We start from the raw sequence: 20,717 nt of genomic DNA on the forward strand, positions 1-20,717 counted from the left end.
AGGGCATGAGCGGTGGCCCGTACAACTTGAGTAGGGGAGATAAACACCAGTCAAACGATTCACACAAACAGGTCATCATTGACGACATATCCAGTTGCACAGCTGAGGAATGAACCGAGCCACAATTTAAAATGACAGGAGGGCTGTGCTGTCGATCCAAGACTGCCAAATATGAGGCGGTGCTCTCATCCCGCTCAGCCCCGCGGGTCCCGCAGATGCCGTATTTATGGTCAGCGCAGCCTCCAGATCTCACTTTCCCTATTAATCTCCTAAAACTGTGCTCAACAGACATACTCCAACCTAGAATACACAGCACTTACTCAACAGACCCACTCATCATGTCGCATTACGGAGGTCCCCCGCAGAACCAGTACACTGGTAACAGCGGCGGTTACTATGATCAGCAGGGCCAAGGCCACTACCCTCCTCAGGGCCACTCTCCTCAACCCCAGCAGGGCTACTATCCCCCAGAGGTCAGTCTTTCTCGTGTTGAGTTGTCACTTCACAATCCCGACACTCGTCTCGTATTCGTATCGAATATACAGATCGATGCTAACATCTGATCTGCAGGGTCAACAAGGCTACGGTCAACCTCAATATGGCCAGGCACCCCCTTATGGCCAACAGGGTCCCGGATACGGTCAACCCCCTCGACATGACCCGTACCAGCAGGGCCAATACCAGTCCGGTCCAGGATACGGGCAACCTCCCCAGGACCGAGGCCACTCACCTTATCCCCCACAGCAACACCAGGGAGGCGGCGAGAGCTCTTCATACTATGGCGGAGCGCCGCCACAGCATCAGCAGGGCCCCCTGGTGCCCCAGGACAAGAGGGAGATAGGGGTCTTGGATCAACGCTGCTCGGTGGTGCCGCTGGCGGCTTCATGGGTAACAAGATGAGCCATGGTTTGCTCGGTACCGCGGGTGGTGCTGTGCTGGGAGCAGTTGGTATGAACATGGCGACCAACAAACTGTGAGTCTTTCTTATATGTCATGGAGTATTTCTCGGGGTTCTTATGACTAACTTCTTCGCTGCAGTGGTAAGGAACACAAGAAGCACAAGAAAGACAAGAAGCATAAGAAGGAAAAGAAGCACAAGCGCAAGGGCTCCTCTTCCAGCAGCTCGAGTTCGAGCTCTGACAGCGACTAAATCGAGACCTCGAAGCTTGATGGCTTGAAAGACTAGCGGGTTTCCTTCTCACCTCTTTGCTTCGTGTTATGTATACCCTTCTTGTGATATCTCGACCTGTATCCACTTGGTAACAACCCCCACGGGGCTGTCGAGCGGTATCAAAGCCCCGATGTATCATGTCTGTGTTACGTGTTCATGTATTCTTAATGACATTATTATCTTCAATTCGAACTCATTTTGGAATTAGGATTTCAGTAGAAATATGTGTATTAAGAATGCTTTGGTCACAAAAGTAGCCGCGGAAACCTCGGAAGTGCGGAATACACAACACACAGATTGGGAAGTTACAATGTTTAGTGAAGATCACGTATATCCAATTCCAAGGTTTGCCTAGATATCACTCACACTGCTATCTGTAAGACACCTTGGCCAAGGTGTCCAAAAGTCTACAGAGGATTATTATCATTCTCACATCTTTGCTGGTCCTAAACGCTGGAAGCGTGAGGAGCAACAGATTCTCGGCCACCTGCATCCTCAAAATTCCCGAAACTAACCAGCCGCACGAGTAAATAGGCTTCGCGGGGAAATCGGGACAGTGCACGACAATAGGCCAAGGCCTCCGGCAAATGAAACCAAGATCCACCAACGCCGATCCCGGCCAGTCCTCGACGCCGAAACTAAAGGGCCGTCAGCGTTCAGCGGTAACTTCACAGCGGTAGTGGCGATATGGGCTGAACGGAGGACCAATAGTAAAATCAACGCAGCAAACAGAAATTCAGCCCAGATGACGCGCACGTCCGAGCGTTCGGGCAGACATAAGAAGCTTTTCTGCCAATGGCGTGGCATTTATTGGCACCGTCGCCAAGAACGATGCCGGATTTCGGATCTTGTCGTAGGTTTAAATCCAGCGTTTTCTACGGAATACGTTGAATGTGAGCGCCAAGCGGCGGGACAAGCAAGTTAACTGCATCTCACACGCATTGAATTAGCTCCGCGGACCGCGGAGATAATTTCGGTTCTTTGCTTTAGCGCTGGGTGCTCTACGGGGCATTGTGGGGCATTTGGTTGCTAGCGATGCAGAGACCATCAGCTCCCACTGATTCCACGTATGAGAGGTGCTCGGCGTGTCTTGCCTTCGGGTTTGCGGTCGGGGTCTGGTTGCACGGTCGGCGACAGTCCGAAAATCCACTAAGCCACCAAAGCCAAATGGAAGTCTTGATTGAAGCGCCAAGCTTCTACCCCGGACCGCCGAGTATCGGGATGAAGCTTAATGGGCGCAGCCGAGGTGTGGTAGGTGGTTTTTGGTGCGTGTCATCGTGGTATCCATGGATAGCATGGTCAGGGTTTACCACGTTTCAGGGGGCCAATTACTGACTGAGCCAAAGGGAGATATTTCGCATACCGAGGCTTGACGTGGTGGGTTTGGGTTTTTGTGGGGTCCGGGGATATTCCCCACGGTCTGGAGCAGATCTGGAGTCTGAATGTTCCACAAGATACGGAGTATGGAGTATTGAGAGTCGCTAAAACTGCAAGCTGCATGGGTGAGGGATATGAAATGCAAGGGCTCAGAAATGGCTGGAATTGTCTGCGCGGACCAATGTTCAGCTGTCGCGCCCAGCCTTCCGTCTTTGTCTTAACTCTCATATTATGGCGGGTTCCTTACATGGATTCACCGCATCGTACTCCGTACTCCGTACCAGGGCATTGCAAACAAACTTTTGTCTTGGGAAAAATAAAGAACCAAAAAACTCAAAGGGTCATTTGCGACCCCACGGGGACTCACGTTTTCTGGGGAGACTCTATGCCCAAAGCGTGCTGGGATCGGCAACTGGAACACTACGGACAGAGGACCGGCGAATGGAAAGGAAGCCATCCTTGTTCGTCGGCGGGGGTCTCGTCCACAGACGTCGGTGGACGGGTCATTCGGATGATTTCTTATTCTGTGCCGGATTCGGACCCCCGCCGTATTTAGCTGTCCTGGCCCCCTTATGATCCATCAGATCTTACTCTTTCTTACCCTCCCGCTGAGCTCAAATACACCTACACCGAAGCAGTCCTCGAGCATATTCTATTGAGCCTTGGAAACTGCCATGGCGGACGAAGCGCCTCAACATGTGGCATCCTCGCCCGATGTCGAGGAGCATATGAGCATCGGCCGCTACATCGCCACGCGTTTTACTTCCCTGGTGCCTCCTATGAACCCTGCGCCAAATCCTTTCAAGGCCCTGACGCTTCTCAACCGAACTCAGTGGCTCAACTTCACCGTATGTCGATCCTTATAGGGCTGACGGCAAATGTCTTGGCTAACCAAACTCCAGGTTGCCTTCCTAGGATGGTCGTGGGATTCCTTCGACTTCTTCACGGTCTCTCTGACAACATCTCAACTTGCTAAAGCCTTTGATAAATCCGTTACCGACATCACATGGGGTATCACCCTAGTACTGATGCTTCGATCGGTAGGCGCCATCACTTTTGGAATTGCCTCAGATCGATGGGGCCGCAAGTGGCCCTTCATCGTCAACCAGCTTCTGTTCGTCGTATTAGAACTCGGAGCTGGTTTCTGTCAGACCTATAAGCAATTCCTGGCCTGTCGCGCCTTGTTTGGAATCGCCATGGGTGGTCTCTATGGTAATGCGGCTGCCACAGCGTTGGAAGATTGTCCTCCCGCAGCACGTGGTATCATCTCAGGACTCTTGCAGCAGGGTTATGCTTTTGGATACCTGCTTGCAACGGCCTTTGCGCGTGCCCTGGTGGACACAACTCCACATGGCTGGCGGCCGTTGTACTGGTTTGCGGCCTGCCCGCCGGTCCTGATTATCATCTTCCGGCTGTTCCTAGGCGAGACCGAAACGTTCCGTCGGCGCCAGGAAGCGCGCCAAGAGATGCGCGGTGGTGTCGCAGCCTCGTTCTTGTCAGAGGGCAAGGTCGCACTTCAGCGTCATTGGCTTATTCTCATCTACTTGGTTCTCCTGATGGCCGGGTTCAACTTCATGGTATGTAAACTGACTATAAACATTTCACTCGCAATTTGGGACTATACTGATATACAAACCAGTCCCACGGATCCCAAGATCTCTACCCAACAATGTTGGAAAACCAATTCAATTTCTCCAAGAACGCAGTCACCGTTACACAGGTGGTCGCAAATCTAGGTGCTTTGTCAGGTGGCACACTCTGCGGCTGGGCAAGTCAAATCTTCGGCCGCCGCTTCTCAATCATCGTAATTAGCATCGTCGGCGGCGCACTCCTCTACCCCTACACTTTCGTCCAAAACAAGAACGTCATTGCTGCAGCCTACTTCGAGCAGTTCATGGTGCAAGGTGCATGGGGTGTGATCCCCATTCACCTGATGGAGCTGTCCCCAGGCTCCATCCGTACCTTTGCCGTTGGCACCGCATACCAGCTTGGAAACCTGGTATCTTCAGCTAGCTCCACGATCGAATCCACCATTGGTGAAAGATTCCCGCTGCCTCCGACTGAGGAGGCTGCGCACCGGTATGAGTATGGCAAGGTCATTTGTATTTTCATGGGTTGTGTGTTTGCATACGTTATTTTGATCACGCTGGCGGGACCAGAGAGGTTGGGTCGGAACTTTGATGCTGAGCATGATGCTGATCTACAAGAGGTCGCTGCTCATCGTGGTATTGATTCGAAGGTGGCATATGGGGATGATGCGGAGAAGGCGCGCGCTTCGCATGTTTCTTAGGTGTGCAAGGGGGATGGATGGCGGAATATGATATCTGATACCCACAACTAACGATAGCTTTGGTGAAATTTGAAGTTGGTTAGGGCATGTGAGATATCGCCTTTCATGGTAGACCAACGATATATTGGTGGTAGATATGCCTTGCTAGTTCCTGAAAAATGCGATTTCTGGTTTATTCTACTACCATCCACGAGCTCGACAATGTTTAAGGAGAGGTTGCTGCAGATGAGTCGAGAATTGTTAGCTGGGGCCATATAATAGCGCTTGGGTATATCGAGATTGTTTTCACGAGGGTCCGAAATTGATTGCGGTCACCCAGGCACGTAGGCCTGTCTTTGGGTTGAAGTGTATCTTCATGTTCTTTTGAGAGGAGGAAGATTGGAATCAAACCAAACTTACCTACTGCATTCAAGTGTAAGTCCCGAGGTCTCACATATTGCGGAGAGTGTAAAGAGAGGGGGAAAGCAGGCAGTGAGATTGCTTATAAGATATTAGCCTAAATCACAAGTACCTCTACGCGCTCAATACAGTTGGGATTGAAATCACATAGATACAGGACTTTTGACTGCCTAGATAATCCCGTCAATACAGCCTGTCCAAGACCTTTGTCCCTAGCCAATAGGCATATGTGTACTCCATACTCCGTGTGATCTAGTAACAATACCCAGTTGTGATTATCTCGACTACGCCATGTATTGATCCAACTATATTTGTTGATATCACAATTCACAATAATATCTAGAGATTCAAAGGATTGTTTTAAGTACTCCCGAGATCACCAGACAATTAAAAAGTTTATTTATTACCTCCAAGGCTGTTTTGTTCAAAACACCGGAAGATCCTTGAATTGCTTTTTATACTCCGAAATTGAAGTCGGATCAACATGGTCCAATCACGCCATTTCTATTGGTCTTGAAGTGATAGCTGTCTGTCAGTTTAAGTTTCCAGTATTACAATTTCACGGCAAAGCTATAAATATCGATTTTACAGCATACGCGTCCTGCAGGAACATCTGTTGGTCGAGTTTGTTATTTGCCCCCAGCTCATGAGATATGGGGGTTTCAACCACTCAAATGTGTGTATTTTGTACTGAGCATATCTAAGCCAAGCCGATGGCTTTTTCAGTGTGTAGAGAATCTACAGAGTAAAGTTCACCAAGTTCATCTTGACGGAGTAGTAGTAAGAGGTTTCATCTGCCAAGCCTCAGCCAAATGCGTCGAAAAAAAAGCGAGACAAGAAAAAGTGGATAGAACGGATCGCAGAGTCAATCGAAAGACTAAACTTGACATCAAACCCCCCCAAAAAAAAAAAAACAGGGGAAAAACCAGGGACCTTTCAGGGACTATACAGGGACTGCAGGGACGGGGAAGGGAACGAGGGACGCTTTTCTTGCCAAGCCTTAACCTCCTTCTCCAACTTCCATTCTCGATCTTCCGCATTCTCAACCATATCCCTTCCTCCCCTCGCTCCTTACTCGTTAAGGGTTCTGTTGCGAGGTTTTAGCCCCTGCGCCAAGAACCTCGGTTTCGTCGTGTGCTGGATGAAGTCCCGGCTCCGCCTTCTCCAATGCACAGACGCTCATCGGGCTCTCCTGTCGAGGACGAAGATTCCTCGGTCTCCCGAACAGACGATGGCCCGAATGCCATCGACGAGAACTCGCGATCCCAAATAGCTCCCCGCGGCACCAGCTTCGATCTTCGCCGCGACGGCAGCGCAACGCCGCGATCCCGGAACTCGAGCATGTGGCGCACCCCGTCTTCACAACCTTCCAACGACACCAAAGCCATGCCATTGGGCTCTCCGCGCCTCCCTATGGAGGCTCCGTCCTCCGATGGCCGTCGCGCCCGACAATCTCGCCTGCGCAGTCCTTGGTCCTGCTCCATTCTGACCGCACTGACGACATGCGTCGCTGTCGTCGTCTTGATCTCCATCGTGCGCTCATTTGTCGGCCGTCAGATTGGTGGTGATGGGTGCGGTGTACCAATGATGAGTCCGACTTTCATTCGCATGCTGGAATTCGATACCGAGCACACCCGCTTCGCGAGCAAATATAACCTCTTTGTTTATCGGGAGGAAGGCGTGGATCCCTACACTCAGGATAACATTGGGGTAAGGCGGCCCGGTTGCATGTTTGATTCCTTGTGTTCGTTTTTGCTGACTTTTGTGTTTTTCAGTTGAACGGCGTACCTGTTTTGTTCCTCCCCGGTAACGCCGGCAGCTATCGGCAGGTACGGTCTCTGGCGGCTGAGGCCTCGCGGCATTACTACGATGTGGTTCGACACGACGAAAGCCGCCATGCGGCCGGCACACGGAGCTTGGATTTTTTCATGGTCGATTTCAACGAAGACATGGCCGCGTTCCACGGGCAGACTTTGCTGGACCAGGCCGAATACGTGAACGAAGCGATCTCATACATTCTGTCATTATACCATGACCCCAGACGCACACGCCGAGACCCTGGGCTACCAGATCCGAGTGCTGTCGTTCTTATCGGTCACTCTATGGGCGGGATTGTGGCCCGGACTGCTTTGACCATGGCCAACTACCAGGCCAATTCAGTCAACACCATCATCACGATGTCTGCACCGCACGCCAAGCCACCCGTTTCCTTCGACTCCGATATCGTCCACACCTACAAACAGATCAATGATTATTGGCGCGACGCATATGCCCAAACCTGGGCTAACAACAACCCGCTGTGGCATGTGACTCTGATCTCGATTGCGGGTGGTGCGCGAGACACCGTGGTTCCTTCCGACTATGCGAGTATCTCGTCTCTCGTCCCAGAGACCCACGGATTCACCGTCTTCACCTCCTCTATTCCTGATGTTTGGATTGGTATGGACCATCTGTCGATCACCTGGTGCGATCAGTTCCGCAAGGCAATCATCAAATCTCTGTTCGAGATTGTGGATGCTAGACGCCCTACCCAAACAAAACCTCGAGCTGAACGGATGCGGGTGCTCAAAAGGTGGTATTTGACTGGTTTGGAGTCGGTGGCCGAGCGGACATTGCCCCAGAAGGAAGCGAACACCCTTTTGACCCTGGAGGATAATGCGAACACCATCCTCGCGCAAGGTCAGCGACTTATCTTGCGTGAGCTAGGCTTGCAGCATGGTCCAGACGTGCGCCTTTTGCCTATCCCTCCCCCAGGAGTGGCAGGTAAAAAGTTGACCCTACTCACAGACCAATCCTTGGACAAGAACGGCAACGTCGAGGTTTTGTTCTGCAGTGTGTTCCCACTCTCCAATGGGCGCTCGACCAATTTCCCCTTGAACTTGGACTTCTCTGGTGGTACTGTAGGGTCGACTCGTTTGGCCTGCAAGACTGCGACTGAAGACAGTATCCATTTGCCTGCCTCTACCCGTTCTTCGAAGCATGCTTACGATCGCACTGCGCCATTCTCATACCTTCAATATGACTTAGAGAGCCTCGCCGAACATCAATTTGTGGCTGTCGTTGACAAGGCCAATGTGCCGACTTCGGGATTCCTTGTCGCCGAGTTTTCGGACAGCTCGGATTCCCTCATCCGTGCCAAGGTGGGATTAGGCGGACTGCTGAGTGCCGGTCTGAAGATGCGGCTCCCAGCTAATCGCCCGATGTTGACCGAGGTGAAGATTCCGGCTTTGCATTCGAGCTTGCTCGACTATCGCCTGAAGATCACGCGGGGTTCCCAGAAACAGGAGCTGTTCGCTCCATTGCTTCGGCAATCCGTCTCTGATCCCCACGAGTCCAAGTTCTTCGTCAACGTAGATGAAGTCAATGTAAATTTGCACGGCATGGCTCCCTTCATGCCACCGGCGATCAGCGAGCAGGCTGCCCTTGGGGGTGTATCTTTCCAGTTGTGGACTGACCCAACCTCCGGCTCGACGGTCGACATCTCGCTTCAAGTCGATCTTGCCAGCAGTCTTGGAGAGCTAGTGATGCGCTATCGAACCATTTTCGCTGCCTTCCCGCTGCTTGTTGTTGCCCTCGTTCTTCGCAAGCAGTTCCAGGTGTATGATGACACTGGCTACTTCATCCCATTCACTGATGGTCTTGACCGGGCGTTGCGTTCTTCTTTCCCACTGCTTCTGGTGGCCATGTCGCTACTGGCTTCATCCTTGGCTACTTCCAAGGCCTTGCCTCAGACTGACGAAACACTTCACTGGCGGACGAACTCGACCGAGACTCCCATTGATTTCACTAAAAACGATCTATTGCTCGGGTCTCAGGACGCTTTCTTCTGGTTCCTTGTCCCGGTGTTTGGGCTCATTAGCGTGGGCGTCTGTGTTCTTGTCAACTATCTCGCCCTTGTCCTCGTGAATATCTTTTCATGGATATACGGGGCTACTCATAGCAAGTCAGGCTACATCCGCCGGGAAGACCGAGGAAATCTTCCGATCTTCAATACTCCAACACCCCGGCGTCGTATAATTCACACTGCGATCCTTCTGGTCCTTGTTTCTACCGTCATTCCCTACCAGTTCGCCTATATGGTGGCCTGCATCGTGCAACTAGCCACGTGCGTGAGGGCACAGTGGCATGTCAAGGAAACAAGATCGACCTCGCATATGAACTTTGGCAACTACGCACACTCCATCCTCATCCTGATGCTGTGGATTTTGCCTATTAATGTGCTTGTCCTCCTCGTCTGGGCCCACAATCTCGTTGTGCATTGGTTCATGCCATTCTCATCGCATCACAACGTTCTATCCATCATGCCATTCCTCATTCTAGTCGAGACCATGACAAGTGGTGCAATGATACCACGCATCACAACCAGGTACGTAAACTTCCACCTCGCTCCTTATCTCATTCTAATCTCCCCACAGATTCAAGCACGTCACCTCGATGATCTTCTTCGCCATCGCCATCTACTCAGCGATCTACGGCGTCTCGTACGCGTACCTCCTCCACCACCTCGCCAATTTCCTGGCAGCCTGGTTCGTCGGCATTTACCTGTTCGGCAACAATTTCTCTCCTCGCCGTCTCTGGCGTATCATCGATGGCGACGAGCCCCCTTCTGAATCAGGGAATAGTCACGTCAAGAAGAAGCCATGAATAATTTCTCTTGTTCTACTTTCTATTTGATTCGTTCTTTGCCCCGGAGTTGACTCGCGCATATCGGTCTGGAGTTTCAAGCGTTGTTAGCACTTTTTGTACAGCTATCTGGGGGTTTGTCCCGGTTTTCCTTTTTTTCCCTTAGGCATATCACATAGATGTGGAGTTATTATATCCCATCTGCCCCTGTTCGCGCCCGTGATCCCTGTTCCCTGTTCCCTGGTTCCGGCTCGAGCTGGGTCGGATCCTGATGCTGGTGCTGGTACTAGGGAATCGTTCTCTCTTCCCTCCCCCTTTGATTCATCTTGCCTCTATTCATCCCGCTTCTTGTCGTGGCGACTGGTCTAATGATACTTCCGGCCACCTATGAGGAAGGTCGGGGACTCATTTTTCCAGAAGTCAGGACTCCCCCAGCTTTCAATGTTTTGTCTGGCTTGACAGGGTCTGGCCTTGTATATACCTTTGTGTATTATTTTTTTCTGCTTCGTAGATTTACGAGGGCGGAACTGGACATAGGTTTATGGGATATGTGGACTGGGCCAGTTGGTTCATGTGTTGGTGGTTTGTCTTGAGTTGATAGAGCTACGCATCCACATAATAATTACCTCACTTTGTTACTTGTCTTTCCAAGGTTGTTTTCATCTTGTATCCTGAACATTCAAGTCAATCGTATTGTGCAATCTCAGGTATTCATTAATGACAATCAAACTTCCACTCCTAGCTCCTGTAATGCCTGCCCCTCCCCCGAAAAAAAGCCAACCCAGATGAAAATAAGATGCAATAGAGAACATGGGGTATATACAAAGAAAAAGAAAAGAAACATCTATCTATACCCATCCAAGAACATAACCACCAATCCAAAAATCCAAAAATCCAAATTCAAACCTCAACCTCCCTCTCCCTCTCCCTCCTCCCCATCCTCAACCCAGCCAACTTCCTCAACAACAACGAAGCCTTCTCCCTCCGTCCCCGCGGCACCTCACTCATCCTCGGTTGCACAACACAAGAATAAACATTCTCCTGATGCTTAAACTCATCCGCCAAACAAGTCGAAGAATACGACATCCCCCTCGTCGCAGCCCAAGTCCCATATGGATAATTCGTCTCCTCAGTCGTAGAAACACTCCCCATCCGCGGCGTCCCAGATCCACGCCTCGATGCCGTTCCACTCATTCCAAGCGATAGTGTCGATTCCCCATATACGCTGTACCGATCTTCCCAGAATGTCTTCGTCAGCCACTCCCGAGAATCAAATGCTGAGGTCGTGGCGTTGCTGCCGCTGTAGAAGCGGCTGGATGTTTTGGCTTTCTTGTTCTCTTTGGTTTCTTGGGAGGTTTTAGTCGGGGGGTTTTTGATATTTGCTGCGCTGGGCCAGGTTCTGGGTGCTGAGCTGAGATTGGGGACTGAGGGGGAGATGGGGGTTGATTTTTGGTTTGGGTTTTGGTTTGTATTTTGGGATTTGGATTTTAATTTTGTTTCGAGGGCTTGGAGTTGTTTGTCTGCTTCGTTGAGGGGGCTGACGGGACTGTCGAGGGTGGGATCTGTGGATGCAGACTGGGAATTTTGGGGACTGTATTGGGAAGGGATATTGCTGGAAGAGATTGAGAGCTGCTGTGGCTCTAATTGGATGCTCCCTGTCAGACTAGGGCTTCGGGATCGGGACCGGGCCCGGTGTTCTGATGGAGATCCTGAAGTTGTGGAGGATTGTTTGTTATAGAAGCGAGCTGAGGAGACGGTGCCTGAGGTACTGTTCCCATGTGGTCTTCCTGTTCCTGTTTGGTTCGGGGACTCGTAGTTCATACCCACGCCGGAGTCGTGCTTTTTGGTGGTTTCGGGCTCATGCTCGATGGGTTTGGGTATAGGTGGGACAGGCACAGGATGGTCCAGTGATGTGGGCTTTTCAGCTTTGCGGCTGCCGGGCTTTCGTTTTCCTGTCGGTCTGGATTTGGGTTTCCCTGACAGGTTTGGTACTGTCCAGTTGGGTATGGTGCTCTGGTAAGACAGTCCGGCTGGGATACCGCGCTCGATGCTGTGGGAGAGCAGGGCACATGCATGTTTGACGTCGGCTACGACGTCTTCGTGGATTTCTTGACGATTAATTAATGGTGATGCGGGACGGAAGTAGCCAATCTCGTCCGTAAATTCGTAGCCTTTGCTGGGGTTTATGCTATTGTTGTGTTCCATTAGATTGTAGGTGGGAGACTCCGGGTTTGTTGCTGATCGAGGTCGACTTTCAGGGCTTTCTGGTTCCCGAGATACTGTCGATGCTCGGGTTCGAAGTGAGGTGCTGCGACTGAAGGTGAAGCGATTGCGCATCTTGGATGCTTTGGCTGATAGCTTGTGTTCCATTTTCCAACGTAGCAGCTTGATTTATTCGCCGATGGTCGCACAAGGTGTGAGGCAATGTGAATTGATCCAAACAATAAAATCCACGCAGTCAAGCGTAGAGCAGAGAGGGGAGAGAAGAAGGAACACGAGGGAAGATCCAGACAAACAATGCGACTGGCCAGCACTGATTTCTCGATTCTTAGTCGTCGAGGTCCAAATACCCTGGGAGTCCACCGAGCAAAGGACTGGTTCCGATGTAACTGACGATCAACGGAGTCAATCCCCGAGGTATGTTGATGTCAGACTTAGTGTCGGGTTGGCAGTACAACTGATGGAATGTGTGGGGGAATGTCAGGGACATGTCAATCTAAATAAGATAATTCTAGCAATGGACAGTTGCTTATTCGTCCAGGTTACAGCCTCTAACCGCCTCAAAGATAGCTGAGATAGCTAAGTATGAGATAAGTGGGTATAGAAGGTCATTATAGATTAAGGAGGATCTGGGCCCTGGCGTAACGGCCAAAACTTACAGATTTAGGGCTAGATCGGCGCTTTCAATGAACTACTGCACCTCTGAAAACCGAATTAGTGACCAATCCCCAATACGGTCGGGATCAACAGACACTTAGACACTCTGCCCGGTTTGTTGGTCTTCGGGTTTTGATCTGAAAATCTCTTCGCTGAGACATGCCCATCCAAATTCTTGTTCCAATTTACGTAGTGTTCCATCTTTTTTTCTTCTGTTCCATTTCAGGGTCTAAACACTACGTAGATTGTGACTCTAGTCGCTTCAAGCCCCTTAGCGCCACACAATTAATCTGGACGAGTCTTATCGCTGAAACAAACTAGCCGACTTCCTCATACTCCGTATACCTTCCAGGGCTTACGAGTACGATCATGCTCACTCCATACATATTTGGGGGAAATTAATATCATTTTAACCTACAGCCTAAGCATTCACTCATAACCCTTGGAGGTGCAGAATTGACACTATTCATGCACGTTCATCAATTCCAATCACCTCCGAGGTCACTGGGCTTGAAACTATCAATTCGCGTCCACTGCAGGTGCTTACTTTATGGGATCCATGCGCACCTAATTATGGGCTCTGGAACCAATTGACTCGATTTTTGACTCAAACTTCGGAAATTTGACGCCGTTTGTCTCTTCTTATCGTGCCCGACTTGCGCCCCCTGTCATCCACCGGAGGCTGCGCGGAATTAGAAAGTGTGATTCTCAATTCCAAGTTGAGAGGTTTATTTTTTTATTCTTTGTTTTTTTCTTTGGCGCTATCGTAGCCCTGAACCTTGGAAGTACTTTAACTATTCCACGTGCCTTCTAATCATTCAACGTTGGAATCCTGCGGGCGCAGGTGAGTATATGCGTGCCCTCCAGTATTGTACTACGAATCTTGCAACGTCTCATAGGGTGAGATCCTTGAAGACATCCATGGTCATGGATGTAAGATTGTTGATAACCTTGTAAATTCGTACCTCTTTTTTGGCGACATTTACCTGAGCATGGATTTAAGTACCCAGGTGGTTTATGTATATATTTTGGCAACCTTGAAACCCAAGAGTAAATGTACACGGGTGTGACCCGGTTGAAAGTAGCCCTGGAAGTAGGTTTTGGATGATTACCCAAGTCCACAGGTGTGAGCAAACAATATCTCGAAATTTAGGATCTGAACCCGTGAGACTCTGTCAAAATAAATATATACATCCAATATTGGAAGGTTATCAGGATACACCCAAGCATACCAAAGTGTCGTCCACATGCCCAAGTGGACCGATGTGGGGTCAACCTGGGAACTTCCAAGGTTGAGAGCCCTACCCAGGTGTCCATGTGATATATATGGAAACCGGACTCTAGGGCTGAGCACCTCGTAAGGCTGCATGGCTCACATGGGTAGCAGGATCCATGAATAGATTTCCAAGATTCCTGCATACCAAGCATTCCATGCCCAGGTGATGACCTCAGGACCTCTAACTAGATTTGAACAACGGGGCACCTTAAGCCCTGTAGGCTGCAAGGCCTGAACAAGAAGCGCATCCCTGAAAAGCCCTGGAGGTCTTCAATATTATCGGACAACCTTGGAATCTACCAGCCGGACGCTCAAATGAATGTGACTGACCTCGGGAATATTACCCCATGACTACGCTGAACAAGGAACACATTGATGTTGACCGATATACACGGCCTACCTTGATTTTATATTTTCATTTTTGTTTATGTGACATGATTGCCACAATGACAGCCTGTGGCTATCTATACCTTGAACGGACCCATCATTCCCGGAGGGGGTTCCCCCCGGTGAAAAATTGACCCAACGGGCGGGTCTGATGGAGAGCAGTTGGATGCTTCTTTGACAGTCTTCTCAGACAAGGGTTATACCAAGTGAGAGACGGGAGAGACAGTTGGATGCGCATCTCCCTGACTGGCGGAACGGAAAAAAAGAACAGCAACCTACTTCCCCTAGTGCGACATGACATCCATCCGGGCGTGAACCCAACACCGGGATTATTCTTTCAGAATGATTGAAAGGATACCCGGGCGGGGACCAGAGCCCAGACCAGAGCATGGAACGGCTGCAGACGATACTGCGCCTAAAAATACTGTGTGGAGATCACCGCTTTACCAAGCGGTGATGTCCTCGACCTCGGCTTCGCCAAAGGTGCTGCTCTTCGTGATCTTGGCGACACTGGCCAAGGCTTCGGCGCCATCGACACCAGGCTTCGCCATGATGTCCGGCAGGACCTCGCGGAAGAACTCGAGGATGTGGCGGTTGACTTGCTCGAACTGAAGGAGGAAGGCGTCGTGGCCCTCCGGGCTGTCAATGCGCTTCAGGCGGGAGTCGGGAATACCATCGGCGATCTCCTGCTGCTCAGCAAATGTGAACAGACCGTCCGACTCGATTCCCAGCACGAGAGCAGGCTGTTGAATACCACCGAGGGCTTCAAGAACTGTGTCCTGTTCAGCGGTCGCAGGGTTGGTGCGGTGACGGGATACATCGTGGGTGTCAAGCTTGCGAGTCATGGCGATGTAGCAGTTGGCATCGAATCTCTTTACAAACTTGTCGCCCTGGTAACGGAGATAAGTCTGCGCCGAGAAATAAGTAGGAGGGCGAGGACGGCCAGATGGGGTCAACTTGGGCTTCTCATCGATCTCAGGCGCGAATGTCTTGGTGCCAGAGAACTGAGGATCCATGAATTCGGTTTGAGGGGCAGGTGAACCTTGACGACTCTCCGACCGCGATCCACCGCGGTGACCATCGTTATGAATGGCCCAGTGCTCGTTCGGGGGGCTAGGCTGTCTCTCGGTGCCATTGATGTTCAGGCGCTTGGTTGGGTCGGGCACGTTACGACCAAAGCGAGACTCGAAGGAGTTGCGGCTGCGGTAGGTGAGAAGTGCTGACATGCGAGCCGCGCCAAGACCAGTAGAGGGAGGGTCATCGAATGCATAGTAACCGTCGTCGTATTTCGGGTCGCTGTAGATGCTCTGTCGCTGAGCCTCTCCCCAGCTGATACACCAAGCGGAATGACGCGCTGAAGTTGCGATGGGCACAATGGCGCGCACATAGTCTTTGCCGAAGAACGCGTATTCCAGGGTGAGCGCTCCACCCATGGAACCTCCGACCACTGCGGCAATCTGCTTGACACCGAGGTCATCCAAGACCAACTTGTGAATACTAATGAAAAGGTTAGAAAAAGGCGTCAAGGGGTCTCAGTGTTGAGGGAGAAAATACTCACTTGACGTCATCGCGAACGGTTGTTAGGGGGAACTCAGGTCCATAATAGCCCTTTTCAGGGTTGTTATCCTTGTGGGTAACGGCGCTGGCACTTCCGTAAGGGCTACCAAGACTGTTCAGGCAAACGACGAAGAACCGGGAGACATCAAATGCCTGACCCGGACCGCCGAGGAGGGGACCCCACCAGTCAGCGACATCGGCGCTGCCACTGAGGGCATGGCAGATCACCAGCACATTGTCTCCGTTAGGGGCCAGAGTGCCTCGGGTAGTGTATGCGACTGGGACATTGGATAGCGTGACACCGGACTCGAGCTTGAAGGAAGGAACAATTGCAATTGATTGATCTTCGATAAGCTGGGCGTATGGGTTCTCAGGCTGCGAAGCGACACGCTCTACGGGATTTAGTAGCGGTTCCGAAAAGAAGGAGGGGTAATAACTGACGCAATGGCGCAGTAGAAGCGCTGTTAGTTCCAGTCATGGTGAAGGACTGAAGCTAAACAAGAAACACAATGCAGGATGCAAATTGGAGGAAGGGACAAGACTGGAGAAGGAGGGATAGAAGTTAAAAGAAATATCCTTTAAGCTCCGTAAATTTACATGACTCAACACCCCGCAGCCAATGACTGCGATGATCGGACCGTCATCGGGCAGAACAAGGCGGTAGGTAGAGTCATGTGACACTGGACCATTTTGTGGCAGCGTCACGTGCGACTAGGGCTAGTGGGCAAAGTCACGTGGTGGGTTTCCACACTTTTCAATTTTCTCAGATCGCAAGAAGTTTTCTTTCCTATCCCCATCCGCCCTATCAATCTTCTTACGAGCCAACCCCTCAAATCATTCAAAATGGTCAAGACTAAGAAGTCCGGTGACACTCTCGCCTCGCGCCTTGCGCTTGTCATGAAGTCTGGAAAGGGTACGTCGAATTCTCAAATCGCACACAAGCACAATTTACTGACAATTCACAGTCACCATGGGTACCAAGTCCACCATGAAGACCCTCCGCTCCGGCAAGGCCAAGCTTGTCCTCATCTCCGGAAACTGCCCTCCCCTGCGCAAGTCCGAGCTTGAGTACTACGCCATGCTCGCCAAGACCCCCGTTCACCACTTCAACGGTAACAACGTACGTTTTATCCCCCTTCCCCCGGGTAGGCAGCCTGAAATATTGGCAGCCGCACCTCGGAGTCAGCTCCACTACTCAGCGAAGAAGTGGTCAAAACTACCACTTCGGAGAGTGAAGTTGCTCAGCGAAGGGAACACCTGAATGGCGTCCCGGAGAGCGAATTGGACTAACTTGCCCTATAGATCGAGCTCGGTACCGCTTGCGGTAAGCTCTTCCGCTGCTCCGCCATGGCCATCCTCGATGCCGGTGACTCCGACATCCTGAGCCGTGACGCTTAAGCGTCTCGCTCTGTTGCGAGTTAAAAAAAATAAAAATCTTGAACCATTCTTGAACAAAATCTTCTTCCACGAATAATGATAATCCACGAAATTTCCAACTTCACATCTGTCATGGATGAGTCAATCGAAAGGTTGTTCGCTTAATGAAGTGGTAGTCGTAAACCTTGTAGTTTGCCTATTTATCCAAATAGCCAAAAGCATTGCAGACGCAAATCGGTGCCCCCGTTCTCATCTTGAGGATTACCCGTGCCAAGCATTGGCGGCTAACTAGAGACCTCGGGAAGCCATACTCAGGTACTCCGTACCTTGGACAAGCAACCCTACATGTGCAATCATCCAAAGATGGAATAGGGTATCCTTTCAGTTTCTAATTGTTGGGATAGCAACTTGAGTTATTGTGACTGAATAATGTGCCCACGCATATAGGTCAATGACGGCTTCGAAGCGGCTATTGAACTGAGCGAGTTTGCCCGTCTAACCCCCTTGACTCCGCAGCATTTGCGGGGAAATTAGTGCCTAACAGGATGATCATCTCTTCGCCATTCTGACTGTGACTATAGCCTATTTAAAATGCCTCTGCTAATAACTTATTTAGCCTGAAGACCGAGATGCATGCCCCCCGAGGACTTTTTTGGTGGTATGATATCGCTTGGTCAAATCAATATAAAGAACCAACACTGTCCTGTTTTCGGAGATATGCCCGGAAATCTGCCCCACAATGTGGTTATTTGGAGTCTTTGTCTTATTAGGCGTTGCAGCTGCTGAAGATGGCCTCAAAGGCTGGCTAAGGTATGCCCCACTGCCATGTTCAGAGCAATGCCGATCCAGTCTTCCCTCGATTATTGTTTCTCTCAATTCGACCAATGCAAGCCCGGTGTTTGTTGCGGGGACTGAGCTGCAAAATGGCATCCAAGGTATTTACGAGAGGGATGTCCCGATCAGCCATGTGAAATGCAACGCTGCCTCTTCCATCGTGGTCGGCACCGTTGATCAGTATCGCCGTGCCTGTGGTACTAAGAGCAGCCTACCCGAGCTCGAGGAAGATGGTTTCTGGCTGAGCACCAAGGGAAAGAACGTGCAGATTCTCGGACAGAATGAACGAGGTGCTCTATATGGCGCATTCGAGTACTTGTCGATGCTTGCTCAGGGCAATTTCTCCGAGGTTGCGTATGCGTCCAATCCTTCGGCACCGATTCGATGGGTCAATCAGTGGGACAACATGGATGGCAGCATCGAGAGAGGCTACGGTGGTCCCTCCATATTCTTCAAGAACGGCCAAATCGTTCAAAACCTCACTCGCGTGGCTGAATATGCCCGTCTTCTAGCATCTGTCAAGATCAACGCCGTGGTTATCAACAATGTCAATGCGAATGCGACCATTCTAAGCCCTACCAACCTGGATGGGGTTGCTCGAGTTGCTGATGTGTTCCGGCCTTATGGCATTCAAGTTGGTCTGTCACTCAACTTTGCATCTCCTCAGACCTTCGGAGGACTAAGCACCTTCGATCCACTCGATGAATCTGTCATTCAATGGTGGTCAAATATCACGGCTCAGGTCTACAAGCACGTTCCCGACATGGCTGGCTATCTTGTCAAAGCTGATTCCGAAGGGCAACCCGGCCCCCAAGTATACAATCGAACCCTGTCTGATGCAGCCAATCTTTTCGCCAAAGAAGTTCAGCCATATGGAGGGATTGTGATGTACCGTGCATTTGTGTATGACCACCATCTCAACGAAACCAACTGGAGAGATGACCGTGCAAATGCTGCTGTCGAATTTTTCAAGCATCTCGACGGCGAATTCGAAGACAACGTGGTGATTCAAATCAAATACGGTCCTATCGATTTCCAGGTCCGCGAGCCGGTCTCACCCTTGTTCGCGAATCTCTACAACACTAGCATGGCCATCGAACTTCAGGTCACACAAGAATATCTTGGCCAGCAATCTCATTTGGTCTACGTCGCCCCCCTGTGGAAAGAGATTCTGGATTTCGATCTCCGGGTTGACCATAAGCCATCTCTTGTCAGTGACATTGTGGCTGGCAAGCGCTTCAAGCGGAAGTTAGGTGGATCGGCAGCCGTGGTTAACGTCGGTACGAACACAACTTGGCTCGGCAGCCACATGTCAATGTCAAACCTGTATGCGTACGGTCGCCTGGCTTGGACTCCTGCAGATGAGCCACAAGACATATTGCAAGACTGGATTCGATTGACTTTTGGACTCGATCGGAAGGTACTTGATACACTGACTCGCATATCCATGGATTCTTGGCCCGCGTACGAGCAATACAGTGGCAACCTAGGCATCCAGACACTGACTGATATCATCTACACTCATTACGGCCCTAGCCCGGCATCCCAGGACAACAATGGGTGGGGCCAATGGACCCGGGCGGATCACACCACGATCGGGATGGACCGAACTGTCTCGAACGGAACTAGGTACTCTGGTCAATATCCAGATGAACTCGCTGCTATGTATGAGAATATCGAGAGCACACCCGAGGAACTTCTTCTATGGTTCCACCATGTCAACTATACTCATCGTCTCACCTCTGGAAAAACAGTGATTCAACATTTCTACGACTCCCACTACACTGGCGCGGAAACCGCGCAAGGGTTCCTCGAAAAATGGGAATCGCTGGAAGGAAAGATCGATACTGAGCGATATAACCACGTCCGACGTTTCCTCGACTACCAAGCTGGTCATTCAATTGTCTGGAGAGATGCCATCAATAACTTCTACTTCAACATGTCCGGAATTCCCGACGATGCCAAACGTGTCGGTCATCACCCATGGCGCATCGAAGCCGAAAGCATGAAGCTGGACGGCTATAAGACGTACGATGTAAACCCCTTTGAAACAGCCTCTGGTGCCGTTGCGATCGTCACAACGTCAAACAACACTGCCGGCACTGCTTCCACAAAGATCGAATTCCCTTCGGGGACCTACGATCTCGCAGTGAATTATTATGATCTGTACGGTGGAAAATCTCAGTGGAAGGTATATCTCAACGATCGCAAAATCGGCCAGTGGACAGGTAACAGTGAGGAAACCCTCAGCCACACGCCTTCAATCTATCTGGATGGACATTCTGCTACTCGTGTCAAATTCCGTGGCGTGAAAGTCAAACACGGCGATAGTTTGAAGATTGTAGGTATGCCTGACGGCACTGAACCAGCTCCGCTGGACTACGTGGCTTTTTTGCCAGAAGGAATCTTGGACTAGCTGCACTTCTCCTATATGTTAGAGAATTATGACATGAGTTTGGTTAAATCACTGTATTTGACCGCTGGGCTACCTGCACGCCATCAAGAGCGTTTGGCACCCCAGGAGTACTCCGTAGCAGAAACAACAAACC

At 50.7% G+C, this 20,717-nt stretch overlaps 7 protein-coding genes across 7 annotated transcripts; 5 read left to right on the top strand and 2 right to left on the bottom strand.

The window, feature by feature from the left end:
* Positions 1-338: 338 nt before the first annotated feature.
* N7506_002883 (putative glutamine-serine rich protein MS8) lies at positions 339-1,150 on the top strand (the record flags this gene model as incomplete). The annotated part of the gene is made up of 4 exons (XM_056952178.1): positions 339-473; positions 571-688; positions 745-973; positions 1,039-1,150. 4 exons carry the CDS (start codon positions 339-341, stop codon positions 1,148-1,150), a joined length of 594 nt encoding a protein of 197 aa, XP_056813870.1.
* Positions 1,151-3,222: 2,072 nt separating this feature from the next.
* N7506_002884 (sugar transporter family protein) lies at positions 3,223-4,838 on the top strand (the record flags this gene model as incomplete). Its single annotated transcript, XM_056952179.1, has 3 exons — positions 3,223-3,396; positions 3,451-4,125; positions 4,188-4,838. The coding sequence occupies 3 exons, from the start codon at positions 3,223-3,225 to the stop codon at positions 4,836-4,838; spliced, it is 1,500 nt and encodes a 499-aa protein (XP_056813871.1).
* Positions 4,839-6,404: 1,566 nt separating this feature from the next.
* On the top strand, positions 6,405-9,881 carry N7506_002885 (GPI inositol-deacylase; the record flags this gene model as incomplete). Its single annotated transcript, XM_056952180.1, has 3 exons — positions 6,405-6,947; positions 7,013-9,603; positions 9,653-9,881. The coding sequence occupies 3 exons, from the start codon at positions 6,405-6,407 to the stop codon at positions 9,879-9,881; spliced, it is 3,363 nt and encodes a 1,120-aa protein (XP_056813872.1).
* Positions 9,882-10,760: 879 nt separating this feature from the next.
* N7506_002886 (uncharacterized protein) lies at positions 10,761-12,197 on the bottom strand (the record flags this gene model as incomplete). Its single annotated transcript, XM_056952181.1, has 1 exon — positions 10,761-12,197. One exon carries the CDS (start codon positions 12,195-12,197, stop codon positions 10,761-10,763), a length of 1,437 nt encoding a protein of 478 aa, XP_056813873.1.
* Positions 12,198-14,843: 2,646 nt separating this feature from the next.
* met2 (homoserine O-acetyltransferase) lies at positions 14,844-16,435 on the bottom strand (the record flags this gene model as incomplete). Its single annotated transcript, XM_056952182.1, has 3 exons — positions 14,844-15,897; positions 15,959-16,349; positions 16,399-16,435. The coding sequence occupies 3 exons, from the start codon at positions 16,433-16,435 to the stop codon at positions 14,844-14,846; spliced, it is 1,482 nt and encodes a 493-aa protein (XP_056813874.1).
* A 365-nt stretch (positions 16,436-16,800) lies between these two features.
* N7506_002888 (60S ribosomal protein eL30) lies at positions 16,801-17,355 on the top strand (the record flags this gene model as incomplete). Its single annotated transcript, XM_056952183.1, has 3 exons — positions 16,801-16,870; positions 16,923-17,077; positions 17,260-17,355. 3 exons carry the CDS (start codon positions 16,801-16,803, stop codon positions 17,353-17,355), a joined length of 321 nt encoding a protein of 106 aa, XP_056813875.1.
* Positions 17,356-18,073: 718 nt separating this feature from the next.
* aguA (alpha-glucuronidase) lies at positions 18,074-20,584 on the top strand (the record flags this gene model as incomplete). The annotated part of the gene is made up of 1 exon (XM_056952184.1): positions 18,074-20,584. One exon carries the CDS (start codon positions 18,074-18,076, stop codon positions 20,582-20,584), a length of 2,511 nt encoding a protein of 836 aa, XP_056813876.1.
* Between the last annotated feature and the right edge of the window lie 133 nt (positions 20,585-20,717).

The sequence above is a fragment of the Penicillium brevicompactum genome (genome assembly GCF_028827555.1).
Source record: "Penicillium brevicompactum strain IBT 35665 chromosome Unknown utg000002l_segment0_segment0, whole genome shotgun sequence".
Taxonomy (NCBI): Eukaryota; Fungi; Ascomycota; class Eurotiomycetes; order Eurotiales; family Aspergillaceae; genus Penicillium; species Penicillium brevicompactum.